The sequence below is a fragment of the Carettochelys insculpta genome, chromosome 4 (genome assembly GCF_033958435.1).
Source record: "Carettochelys insculpta isolate YL-2023 chromosome 4, ASM3395843v1, whole genome shotgun sequence".
NCBI lineage: Eukaryota > Metazoa > Chordata > Testudines > Carettochelyidae > Carettochelys > Carettochelys insculpta.
Genome location: NC_134140.1, coordinates 19,617,665 through 19,631,248, shown reverse-complemented (window position 1 = coordinate 19,631,248; position 13,584 = coordinate 19,617,665). Strand labels below are relative to the sequence as shown.

Genomic DNA, 13,584 nt, shown 5'->3' with positions numbered 1-13,584 from the left:
GTGGGGCCGGGGTGCAGGGGCGCTCAGTGTCCCCACACGTGAGGGGACGGTTACACGTTAGTGGGGCCGGGGTGCAGGGGCGCTCAGTGTCCCCACACGTGAGGGGACGGTTACACGTTACTGGGGCCGGGTGCAGGGGCGCTCAGTGCCCACACACGTGGGGGGACGGTTACACGCTGCTGGGGCCGGCCCAGGCTGCGCACTGTGCTCTGTGTGCGGGCCAGGGCCGTGGTGCACGTTGATGGCTAGGCCCTGAGACGCCTACCACCCGCGCGCCCCGCTGGGGCCCAGTCAGTCCCGCCCTGCGCGGGAAGGGAGGAGCGACGCAGCGCCCCCCCGCCTGCCATCAGGCGGGCTCAGGGAGCTCGGCCCCACCTCACTGCGCCGGCGCGCACTCGCCCCGCCCTGCCCTGCCCGGCGAGGGAGGAGGCGCAGCAGCCCGCAGGTCGCCCGTCGGTCCCGGGAGCTGCCTGGCGCCTGCTGCGGGGAAGCCCCGCCGGAAATTCCCGGTCGCGCCGGCTGGGACACTGCGAGCCTGACGCAAGGCCGGGCTGCCCCCTCCCGTCGCCGCTCGCGCCTCCCTTCGTCCCCGTCGCGGGATCCCCGCTCCAGCGTCCCTTCCCGGCCCCCCTGCGCTGGGGCTCGACTCGCTCCTTCCCCTCCCTGGGGTTCCCCGCTCTGGCTCCGCCCCCCACCGGCTAATAAGAGCTGCGGGAGCCGCGCCCGTCTAGCGCCGCCAGGCTCGTGGCAGAAGGAAGCGGGACCCTCAGTGCTTCGGCCCTCGCCCGCCTCCCAGTGGATTTCTATGCAGCTGGCGGGGTGGTGGTTCCCCCTGCCGGACGACGAGAAGGGGCCCGGGGGCGATCGGCCCTTTCCTCCTCCCGCCATGTGCTCCGTGAACGAGGGCGGCACGGACCCGCTGGTAGCCCGCTGCAGGCAGTTGGAGGAGACCGTTGAGCAGCTGCATCGGGAGAACAAAAGCCTGAAGAGCAAAGTGCCACGGTACAGTGCCCTCTGCAGCCTCTACCACGAGACCGGGCAGCAGCTGAAGTGCCTCCAGCTGCAGCTCTCAGCCAAGGAGGCGATGATCCGGGAGTTGAAGGCGAGCTTAGCCAAGTACCAGGCTGCTCAACTAGGAGCAGCCCAGGAAGAGGAACAGCTGCCTCCGCCAGCTGGGGGAAAGTTGGTTGAGCCGGCTAAATCGCTAGTGGACAGTTTAATAGATCAGCTTGGTCAGATGAAGCAGCAGCTTAAAGACAGCGAGAAAACTTCAGCACAAAAGGTGGAAACTCTAAGCCAGGTAAAAAACACAAGTGTGTCAAAATAATGTTGAGAGAAGAGTGGCTTCCGCAGCAGTTTCTTGTAAAGGGCTGGACTCGGTTCTGCCTTCAAAATGTGGCACAAGTCTGAGCGAGGACAGAATTTAGCTCTAGTTAATACAGAAACGTTATTTATAAGCCCATCAGTTTTAAAGAAGAATAGGATTTTCAACCATGAGTACCTAAAATTAAGAATAGTAACAAAGAGGAAGCCGTGGTAGTCTATACACTATCAAAACAAAAAGCAGTCAAGTAGCACTTTGAAGACTAGCAAAATGGTTTATTAGGTGAGCTTTCGTGGGAAAGACCCACTTCTTCAGACCATAGCCAGACCAGAACAGACTCAATATTTAAGGCACAGAGAACCAAAAACAGTAAGCGAGGAGGACAAAGCAGAAAAAGATAATCAAGGTGAGCAAATCAGAGAGTGGAGGGGTGGGGGGGGGAAGGTCATTGGCTTAATCTAATTCTTGACCTTTCCCCCCCCCACCCCTCCACTCCCTGATTTGCTCACCTTGATTATCTTTTTCTGCTTTGTCCTCCTCGCTTACTGTTTTTGGTTCTCTGTGCCTTAAATATTGAGTCTGTTCTGGTCTGGCTATGGTCTGAAGAAGTGGGTCTTTCCCACGAAAGCTCACCTAATAAACCATTTTGCTAGTCTTCAAAGTGCTACTTGACTGCTTTTTGTTTTAAAATTAAGAACTGTTTAAAAGGGGCTGGGATGGCTTGGTGAATATGGTATAAAACAGCCCTAATTAGGCCACTAATTTTGATTGGGGACCCTAACTTGACTCTAAATTGAAAGTTTGATTTAGGCGATTTACCCAAGGTGTCACAGCAAGCTGGTGAAGGGGCTTGGATTAGAACCCAAAAGTAAACTTGACCAAAACTTTTGCAACCACTAGGTAACCTACTTTCTCCTTCAAATACTTTGTAAGACAGCACTATAATGTGTATGATCACCATGCATGTCGGGACTAACTGAATTATGAAAATGTCATGTTAAGCAGATAGTGGCCAGATGTGTTGTGTATACCTAATTGTAATGTAAATAGTACTTTCCATGGTACTGTAAACATTTTACAATGTAGAACACTAGCTAGTGAACATGTTTATGTAATCTTGCTAGTTTGCACAAGTAGGGAGGAAGAGATTATTGGAAAGGATGAGCCAAAATCAAATAATTTAAATCAATTGTTTCACTCCATAAGACCACAGTGTCACTTTTGATTAAATTAATTTTAAAGTTTAATTCTTCCCTTTTTGTTTGCTTCCTAAACTGTGTATCACCCTATCTGTGCACTAGATCTGGTATTTCATTTGTAACCGTTGCTTCGAGTTTGCAGGGGAGGGGGAGAATCAATTTACCCCTTTCAGGTTAAAAATCAATCTAACCCCTCTAGAATTGGAATTAAAAAAAAATCTCTAGTAAAGTAGTAGTCTGGTGCATGCAAAGGGATTTCCAAACTAGAAAATATTGGAAACTGAAACAAGTAGTGGGAAGAGTAATCTCTTGTACCAGCAGTATGTCAATAATGTTTTCCAAATGATTTTTTTAGAGATGTGTAGACTTTGAGACTTGAAATAAAGCATGATCTCACTGTTCTGTACAGTGTGCAACTTGGGATGTATCTAGGTATTTACACTTCCTCCACACCCTGGTGTCTTGAGTACTTTTTGAGGCCTGGTGATGAGTCTTACGCCTCAAACTTCCCAGGTGTGCAACACCAGCCAACAAAGCATACCTGGAAGTAGACTTTTGTTCTCCCATTGGATTTTTAAGTCTGAGTCTTAAAACTTTCAGTACCTGGATTAGGTTTGATACAGTTGAGTCTGTTCTAAATACCAAATACAATATATCTTTCCCTAAAATGTTCAAATGCACCATATTTACACAAAGTATGTGGCAGTATTTCATTTTTTAATTGATATTTAAAATAAGTTTTGTCAGCTGCAAATCAAAGTGCTGGTCAACAGCTGTTTTTCAGTGAGCTAGCCTGAGCCCCTTTGGCCCAAGTCTGCATTGGAATATGCATCCTTGCTTGTTCCAAAATGCAGTGACATTCCATAGGCTTTCTTTGCTGCTTTTGTCCTGCAGTCTCTCTCATCCTGTCAGCTTCAGTTGGATTGTAAGACGTTAGTACTCACTGAATCAATGTTAATGTAGCTCCAAAATTTAATTCACAATATGAGTGCATAATGATACCAGGGATAGACTGCCCTCTGGACACCCTACAATCCTTACCCCTTCGTACCACTCACAAGAGGGCCTTTCGTGTGCCAAGGGAGGTAATGTTACAGAGCTTCCAATTATATAAAAATTTATTGGTACAAAAATTACAAGTGTTGCCAAAATTAAGAAACTGCAGCCCCCTGCCCCATGATATTTGTCAGGCAGAGAGAGAACTGACCCCAAGATACTTACATGTTCTGTTTGGTGTGTCTCTGCTTGTTCCTGATCAAATTACTATGTAGAGTGACACTATCTTTGCTGTCTCTCAGGATCAAGCATATTTAGTTTTTTTTGTGAGACTTATGGTCCCTAATAGCTTAAGGAAATTGTCTATCACCTTCTAATTGGGACACTGGAATAGAACAATTAAACAGAGGTCTTTCAGTGCACCCTAAAAGTGATCATCATGCTGCAAGCTGGCTGTGCTGCCAGCCTCAGAAATGTAAGTTATAGTGGGTAAAATTTCATCGTGCAGGATTTTTATAATTTTAACAGAATAGGAGATGTTCCCTCACTGTGCGAGTGACTAGTAGTAATTCTAATCTTAATGCCTGTTTTCATTAGAAATCCAATACAATTATTTGGGACATCCACATCTTGAACATACAGAGGTGGTTGCCTCATCTCAAAAAAGGTACCTTGTCATTGGAAAAGTTCAGAAAAGGGCAACAAATTATTAGAGGTTTGGTACAGCTGCTGTATGAGGAAAGGTTAGAGGCTGGGACTTCTCATCTTAGAAAAGAGGCAGCTAAGGGGATATGTGGTAGAGGTCTATAAAATCATGAGTAGTGTTGAGGAAAATAAGGAAGTTATTTACTTGTTCCCTTAACACAAGAACTAGGGGTCACCAAATGAAATTAATAGTTAGGGGGTTTAAAACAAACAGAAGTACTTCATCGTGCAATACTCAGTCTGTGGAACTCCTTGTCTGAGGATGTTGAGAAAGCTAGGACTTTGGCAGGCTTCACAAAAGAGCTAGATAAATTCATGATAGATAGGTCCATCAATGGCTATTAACTAGGATGGGTAGGAATGGTATCCCTACCCTCTGTTTGTCAGAAGCAAGAAATGGGTAATGGGAGGGTTCACTTGATGACTACCTGTTCATTCATCTGGGATGCTTAGCATTGGCCACTGTCAGAAGACAAAATACTGGGTTAAATGGACCTTCGGTCTGACCCAGCATGGCTGTTCTTATGTTAGGAAACTGCTAGAACTGTAATCTCAAGAACCCTGGAAACATTTCTAAGACTTTCCAATGTGTGATTTTTGGGAAGGAGGATAACTGCCCCCAATTAAATATTTGCCTTGTTTTAAAACAAAAAAAAAAAGTGTGGTGATTGTTCTGAAATATCTAGTGAGAGGTGGGAAACATCCTGTAGTTTGATATTATATTGGCAAATCCATTTCTGCATACTGATTATTTTCTGACGAAGAATATGTAATGTAAATGTCAAATGAGAACTGGAAAATATATTGTAGACCACAACCACATACAAAAAACAATGAAAAATGACTCTGAGGATGGGTCTACACTTGCCCCCGACTTCAAAGGGGGCATGGTAATCAGGATGATGGGAGGTTACTAATGAAGTGCTACAGTGAATATTCAGCACTTTCTTAGGTTAATTCTGCCTGTGGCAACTTCGAAAGTGTCAAACTTAGAGGTGCTGGCATGTGTGTAAAGTGCCTTTACTTGGCAAAGTAACTCACTTTGAAGTGCCCACAGCTACATGCATGCCCGCACTTCGAAGTTGCCCCAGGGGAGAAGTAGCCAAATGAAGTGCTGAATATTCATCACAGCACTGCATTATTAATCTCCCATCACCATGATTACCATGCCCCCTTTGAAGTTGGGGGCAAGTGTAGACAGGCCCTGAGTGGCCTTGTTTAACAGTAACAACATCAGGTACTAAAGACACTCCTGAACAGGGGACTTAGGTTATTCTTTGAAACAATGATGAGATCATTCATTTTTATAAAACTGTCTTTCGTGATGTCAAATACATAATCTTTATCCCCAATGTTTAGGAAGTGCAGAAGCTGAATCAGCAACTGGAAGAAAAAGAGAAAGATATACAGCAGATAATAAGCCAGCCACAGTATGAAAAAGAGAGAGAAATCTTACGACTCCAGAGAAGCTTGGCAGAGAGAGAGAAAGTCCAGGCCACAAGTGAAGTACTCTGTCGTTCACTCACTGATGAAACTCATGAACTTCAACGTAAATTGGCATCCACAGCAGAAATGTGTCAGCAGCTGGCAAAACGTCTAGAAGAAAAGCAGAGAAAAGACAGAGGATATTTAGAGGAACATATTCCTACTGAAAGATCGAATCAGGTACACTTAATACATTTTCTGTAAATGTGATTAATTTGGATGAAGGGATGTTATACTGAAAGCAACAGTTAATAGCTTTGAGCTATTTTTCACTTTCTCCAGTCGCTTCAGCTACAGTGAAGAGAAGAGGAGAATGAGTATGTTCTCACAAAACTTTGTTGATATTCATTACTAAGAGAGGGAAGGTGGTCTTCTTCCAATGTCATGTATATTTTTGCTATCCCTCCTCTGCCTCTAGTAGTCAGAGCCTCTCTTGGTAGGAGGTGCCATAGGCATCCTGTTCCAAAGCATGAATATCATATGCTTACACATGCATTATTCTGTAAACCAGCAGAGTCTACAGTAGAGTGCTAGAGGATGCTGCACTTTTTAGAAGTGACATCTCTTGTACAAAAGAAAAAAACAAGGCCCTTGGGGTATATCTGTGCTGTTAGGTGCCTGCAGCTTGACCTTTCCAGCTGACTGAGACTCTTGAGATGCAAGCTAAAGGGCTGTTGGCCTGCAGAGCTCTGAAATCCTTCCATCTAAGGGGATGCTAGAGGCCAGGCTCCAGCCCATCATTTACTCCATGTTGTGAGCCTGAGTTACCTGCGGCATCTAACTGCAGTGCAGATATAATCTTGGACCACAAAAATCATGTTGGTTTAAATACCATAAGACTTTAAAATAATTTGCAATTTTTTTCTCATTCCTTGAGTCTTGGTATATATGACCAGTCCAGTTCAAAATTCAGTCCTGCACACCCAATGTAGGCCTCACTCTTGCTGTTAGGTAGTGAGGAGCATTCCTTTCTTGGGAAAGGACTAGAAGATAGGCCTCGGAACTGGGAAACAAATCTTGTTCCTTGCCGTATCAGTTTTGTGAGGCTGTGAACAAAATATTTAATCTGAAGTGGAGAGAATATCACTCCCTGCCCCAAAACCTAGAGCAGGTAAAGTTCATAGTGTTTGTGAGGTGCTCAGAGTGGTGACAGCCAAGAAATGCCTAGCAAGAACCCCACCTCACTGATGGCAGTCAGATGCCAGTTTCATTAAAAGCCTTGGGAAATGGCAGTATTAAATAATGCTGAAGTTTTGTGAGAGAAACCCTGCTGGTCCGGAAATGAGAAACTTCTTTTAAAAAAAAAAAATCGGGCCATTTATGACAGTATCATGACTTAGCCACTCTCAGTAATTGAAGATACCATGTAATCTGCCTAAAATGGGGTATTAAGCCAGGTGCCATGGCCACATCCTTTCTGAAATAACTTTGTCCATCAAGATTCTTCTTGAAGTTTAAAGCAGATGGAAAGTAGTGTTCCCTTGTCCTTAATTGCTATTACAGATCTTTTAAAATAGCTTCTGTGCTTCAGTAACTAAGTGATTACTGTGCATAGTTCAGTTTTGTAAAGTACACAGGGGTCTTTTGGGAAGAAAGATGGACTAGTAATATAAGATACTACTGTTGTGAATAGACAGAGGCTGACTTGGATGGAAAGACATATAGACTATTTAATGGGACTTGCAGTTTGCAGCAGTGCAATGTTTTACATGTAACTGAAATATTCATCGTTCTCTAATTAGTAAGTTTTCAGTCTAACACTCAGCTTACCTTGTAAGAGGGGACTTCCCTGTCAAAAAAAAATTCAGATGTGATTCCTAGTTCATTCTAGGGAATTTTTTTACAAAAATTCATTATTACTCATTCCTTTGGGGTTTTTTTAATGATGACATTTCTTTAAAAAGTCCAAAGGCATGCAATTAAATCAAAAGCTCAATTTCTGGTCAAAAATTTAGCAAGCTGCTTTATTACTTTTGTAGGCATTTGCCAAAAGCATATGCAGTAGCAGCAAGCCAAAGTGAGTGTGTGGTGGTGTTTTTCAGGAAGGATATCTTCCTTACTTTTTAAAGCACATTTAATTTCGTTGCTTCAAAAAGCTAAACAATTGATCTGTACAATGAGCTAATCTAAAAACAATTGAATAGTATAGGGAAGAAAAATGGAGGATATTTGTTCTATTTGTAACATTTTGAAGTTGTGAATGTCTTCCAGGTTGTTTTTTGTAATCAAAGTAACACTTACTTTTGTCTGACAGCTACAATTTGCAGAAAATAAAACTTCACTCCAAACAACCATTTGCCAACTGCAGGAGGAAAACAGGAAGTTAAAACAAAAAGTGTTTCATGTAAGTACATTTTTTTTTCAGTTTGTACAACAGGATTTGATTGTGCATTTTTAACTACAGTAAATTCCCATTAATAAACCCTCATTTAATATACCTCTAATGGGACTTGTATGCTGACCCTCGATAGTCACAATAATAAAAATATTAGGAAGTCTGTAATCTTTGTTCCCTTGGCAAATACAAATCCTCAATACATAATCTGTCTGCCCTGTCAACAAAAGGAAACTGAGTCAGAATGTAGCATATTTAACAATTCTCCCCTAACACACATTACCACCACTTACTGTAATCCCTTTTGATAACTTTTACTGTCAACATTTTGCTTTAGTGTGCATTTTAATGTTGTGACTTTCTGGTGCTCTCATAGGTGGAAGACTTGAATACAAAATGGCAGGCATATGATGCTAGTAGAGAGGAATATGTGAAACAACTTCACCTGCAGCTGAAAGACCTGAAGTCTAAACCTGAACCACAGCAGGGTATTATACCCCTGCAAAGAACTTCAGAACTGATGCAGAAAGAGATTTCTCGGTTGAACAAATTACTGGAAGACAAAATGAACGAATGCATTAAATTAAAGCAAGAGACAGAGGATATGAAGAAGGCTAGAGATGAAGATAGTGAACGTGTGCAAATGCTAGAGCAACAGGTCATTAAATCTATTCTTTGATCAGATTTGCTTGATTTAGGATTCAAAAGATCTTCCTCAGAAAAAGCTGAAAAAACAAGCTCACCGAATTCTTCACTAACACCTGATTTTTCTGAGTTAGTGGTTGGACATACAGAGTGCAAAGGTGGCAACAGCACAAAAGGCATACATGGAAGTTCAAGCAAAATGCAGTACTCAAGGAATTCTGTGACAGCTTTGTTCTTCTCCAACACAGAATATCAGTACTTTTATAAATTATGTAATCTAGTACTTTCATTTGCAGACATAGCATAGAAAAGAATACCTGCATTCTGAGCCAATTTTCTGGCATATTAGTTGAAAATATTTGAGATGGGGGAATCTATAATTACTTTACCAACTACAGGTTGAACCTCTCTAACCTGGGACTCTGATCTGACAACATTTATTGTCCTGCCAAGCTTATGGATATTCAGAGAGCCCTGGTGGCAGGAGAGCTGGCACCTTGGGAGCTTGGTGGAGACTAGGAATGCAGCTAGACAGGCAGCAGGGGCGGGTGGTCAGCAGGAACTACCCTGGCAGCAGAGAGGCTGGTAATGATCTCCTCTGGTCTGGAAAAATCCCTGGTTTGGAATGAGTTAGTTAGGTCCTGAGGATGCTGGACCAGGAAGGTCCAACCATTGTAGTGTCTATTAACTCACTAGTCTCAGTAAATGGCTAAAATATTTAAATGTTTCAATTACAGGTCCTTGTTTACAAGGATGATTTCACGTCTGAAAGAGCAGATCGAGAGCGTGCACAAAGTAAGATACAGGAACTTCAGGCAGAAGTTGCTTGTCTACAGCACCAACTAACCAGGAGACAGGTAAAAGACATCTAGAAAAGCATGACATTAAACAAGTTGTTTTCATTAATAAAAAAACTCGAAAATCAGAACGCATCGCCAGGAAACAAGAATAAAAACTCTAAATTAAACCAATAAATTATGGACTTGTTCAAATATCTTAAATTCAGGAGTGTCAAAGCTGTTACTGCTGAAAAGCTCATCTCACATTTCAGAATGTCAATTTTAGTGGAATTAGGAGTTGCACCTTCAATTTATGTAATGCCACCTAAAAGTCCCCATTTCCCTTCTGTGTTGAATCAGTACAACTGAAAATATTTCTTATGCATTTAGACATGTACCAGTTCAACACAAAAAGAACACACTTGGTTTTTATTTGTTATTGTTACACATGATACTTATTACCCATCCCTTTTTATGGGGGTCTTATGACTGTTGGAAACTTAGTCTCAGAGGGGTAGCTGTGTTAGTCTGTAGCTCCACAATAACAAGTAGTTCTGTAGCACCTGAGTGACTAACACATTTGTTAGGTCATGAGCTTTTGTGGGTAAACCCTTCATTAGCTTCAGAAGCTTCATTACCCACAAAAGCTCATGACCTAATCAATTTGTTAGTCTAACTGGAATTGTTGTTGTTGTGAACTTAATCACTGTTCAGGCTCTAATTGCTTCGAATTTGAGCTAACAAGCTTTGTATGAAGTAGGTGTTGGCTTTTGCATTTTGTCATCCTTATAAAAATTGCTAAAATTTTAGATTAACCCTTTTGGGCTTAATGTTAAATTTTTCTGATACTGATATTTTTAAATTATTTTAATTTCCTAGGACTCAAGAGATGCAGCTGGCCATGTTAGAGTTCACACTGGGACCCAAAATCGTGTGTATGTGCAGACAAATGTTGAACGTTTACTGGGCAACAGCCAAGTCCACTCAGGCATGAGGCGAACAGGTTCACAGTCTGAACAAGCTGCTACAAACAGTGGGAGTTCAGGATCAGAGAGAAGAGGACAGGGTGAACTTCAGTGCCCTCATTGCATGAGGTTCTTCAATGATGAACTCGGTGATGAATTTCTCAGACATGTTGCTGAATGTTGTCAATAATCATTTGACCTGAGAAGTGCAATCAAATCAACCACTACATGATACTGAGAAAACAGCACTTTGAGATGTATACTACAGTACCAATTAATGTTGGTTTTAAATATATATTTATCATCCGTTTTGGATGTTTAACTGAATGAGCATATAAAGTCAGTGCTTCATTTCAGCATTGAATTGCTCTGGTTTGAGAACAGCTTAGTGAATGAAGTTAATTTGGTTACTAACCTATGATAAAGAAGGGGGTGGGGAAAATGAAGTAATTCATTTTAAAAATGGCCATAATGAGGGATGTTAGGAACTAGCAGGATGAGATATCTACCTCTTACTTCATTCCAACAGCTGTTGGACTGCACAAGAGACATCATGATAAATCAAGTCATTTTGCAAAGAATGAAAATACACAGTTAGCACTCCACAAAATGTGTGTTTAACAAATGCAAAACCTGCTGCAAAAGTGCTGAAGAGCACAAATTGTGGAGAGGCTCAAAGCAGAGACTGACTTACAAACAGAAGTCTGATTCTTTGTACTTACAACAGTCTGAATATTTATAAAGGTTTAAGAGTGACAGTATCATAACTGGGTATGAAGTCTGTTGACCTTCTTGTTCAAAGATACATCTCTAGAGGGGAAAAAATACTGTGGCAAAAGTGGTAAGATGCTGGAGGAATACTTCATTGTGCCATATGTGATATACAAAAAAATGGAGATCTTATTTGCTACTACATTGAATGTTTTAGACTGGGATCAGCAACCCTTGGTACATGTACCAAGAAGGATATGTGAGCAGATTTTCATTGGCACAGGAGGCAGGAGCTCAGCCCATCCCTCCTCCACCAGGTAGCTGGGAGCTTGTGCAAAGCCACCCCACTTGTGGATTAACAAAATGCCAGCTAATGCTACCAGCCACCACCGAAGTAAGTTAAGATGCAGGGTTTTACTGTTTATTAATGAGGCTGTTTTAAGTAGGACTACTACTGACTTTTAAAAGTATCACCAGCACTTGGGCTGTATGTAGAGGTCAAATGGTCAAATTTCAGCACTCTGCCTCAAAGGTTACTAACCCTTATTTTAGACATTTTGATACAAGAGAATGAAATCTGACATCTGTTTGACAGAGTTTGTCATATGTATTGAACTGTAAGGAAAATGTTAAGGTGTTAGTTATTCTGATCTAAATCTTCTGTCTTTTTGCACTGAAATATACCACATAGGAATTAATTTATTTTTTCACCTGTGCTGGAAATGGCTGTGCATATGTGAATACAGATTGTCTGGAACTTATTTTTTTAATAAAATAGAGATGGTGTAGATGCTTGACTGGTTTAGGAAAATATTTAATTGAAAAATTGAATGGAAAAGTGTAAATGCTGCTGAACTTAAACTTCTAAGAGTCAGCCAGAAATGGAATTGCTACATTCCTTTTCAGATCAGCTGCCGTCACATGAAATGGATTCTTTACTATGTTATTTTCAAACAGTAAGTGCTAAGTAATTACACTGAGAGGAAGGATGAGCGTGTGGTTAAGGTGCTAGTTTGGAAAGTCAGACAGCCTAGTTTCCATGCCACTGACTGAGGAATTTTCACAAGTTACTTATCTCCTCTGTGCCTCACTTTCCCACCTGCAAAAGAAGTGAAAGAGCACTTGCCTACCTCACGGTGGTGTTGTGAGGATAAATATTAGATGGTCAGGTTATCTGCTGCTATAGTAGCAGATAATCTGAGAGCCCCTCTAAACACAGCTAGGGCTTGCCATGAGGAAGCTTGAGTCTCAGGTAGTGTGTACAGGTGAAAATGCTGTATCTCCATGTGCCTCCCAATTAAAACAATATCTTCTGTTGTACAGGATAGTGAGTGTTCTGTATGACAGCACTGAATTCACCAGCTTTATCCTAGATTCACAAGTCCTGGGATAACTTGTCTTAAATTGTCATCTTCTAGAGGATCCTTTTCTCGCCTCCCCACATCCTGTTAACTGCTGTCATAGGCCATTGCTGTGCTTGTACATACAAGAAATCTTAAGAGACTGAAAGGAAGGAGAGACGGTCGGGGGGCATCTCTATCACCACCCAGTGAACTGCATTAGCTGGCCAGCTCAGGTGGTTTTACAAACACTCAGTGGGCTGTTCCTTTCACCAAGGCTTGTATGCTCTTACATAGTAATACCATGCACTGCAGATTACAGCAACCAGAGGCTTCCGGGCAGCCTTAACTCCTCAGCCACTGAACTGCCTTGCTTCCTGTTTCCTTCCACAGTTATGCTGTGAGCTTAGTGATTGCCACCCAGGTGCTCACAGTCCCTGCAACTGAAAGTTTATAATTGCCCTCTGCCTCAGGCAGCTGTAATGTCAGTGATCATTAAATGTAAAGATTTATATGCTAATAGATTAAGTGTATAGCAGTAATCATATGCCAATGAAAAGGCTTATCTGGAGATCAGAGGGAAGGTATTTTAAAACAAAAAAAAAAACTTGACAATGTGTTGAGTTCTGTTTTAGTTCAGCAACCAACCACATTGAATTCCACTGCTCAAAGCATTAAGTCTACTGAATACTTTTTTTCTGTCCTTTCATGTACCAAAATAAATATTTAACCTAGGAAAACTAGTTTTCAACCAAATTCCATCTCTTATTACTGTAACTGAAAACGGAGTGCTAGGCCTATGTCGTTGCACTAGTCACTGCTCTCAGGTCTCCCACTTTACCTGCCTGAGCTATACAAAGTTTCAAGATCCCTTTGTCCAGTGACTTACTTTGGCCCTGGTGTGAGATGGGTGTGGGGGGGTTGCTTATCAAGGCTGCCATATAAGGAGCCTCCTCTCCACCTCTTCCTCCAACTTGTTCTTTACAATGTCTTATCTAGGGCTTGCTCCTCCTGGGCCCCAGCTGATCCTCCATCTTATCTCTGCTCTGTTATTAACTGCTGCCTTCTTGCATTTCTTCTGCCCCTGCTCCTACCCATTC

The 13,584-nt window shown here is 42.2% G+C and overlaps 1 protein-coding gene across 1 annotated transcript; it reads left to right on the top strand.

The window, feature by feature from the left end:
• Positions 1-332: 332 nt before the first annotated feature.
• On the top strand, positions 333-12,017 carry TNIP2 (TNFAIP3 interacting protein 2). Its single transcript, XM_074992368.1, has 6 exons — positions 333-1,300; positions 5,584-5,889; positions 7,964-8,053; positions 8,421-8,702; positions 9,427-9,546; positions 10,348-12,017. Exons 1-6 carry the CDS (start codon positions 806-808, stop codon positions 10,621-10,623), a joined length of 1,569 nt encoding a protein of 522 aa, XP_074848469.1. The 5' UTR covers positions 333-805; the 3' UTR covers positions 10,624-12,017.
• The last annotated feature ends 1,567 nt before the right edge of the window (positions 12,018-13,584 follow it).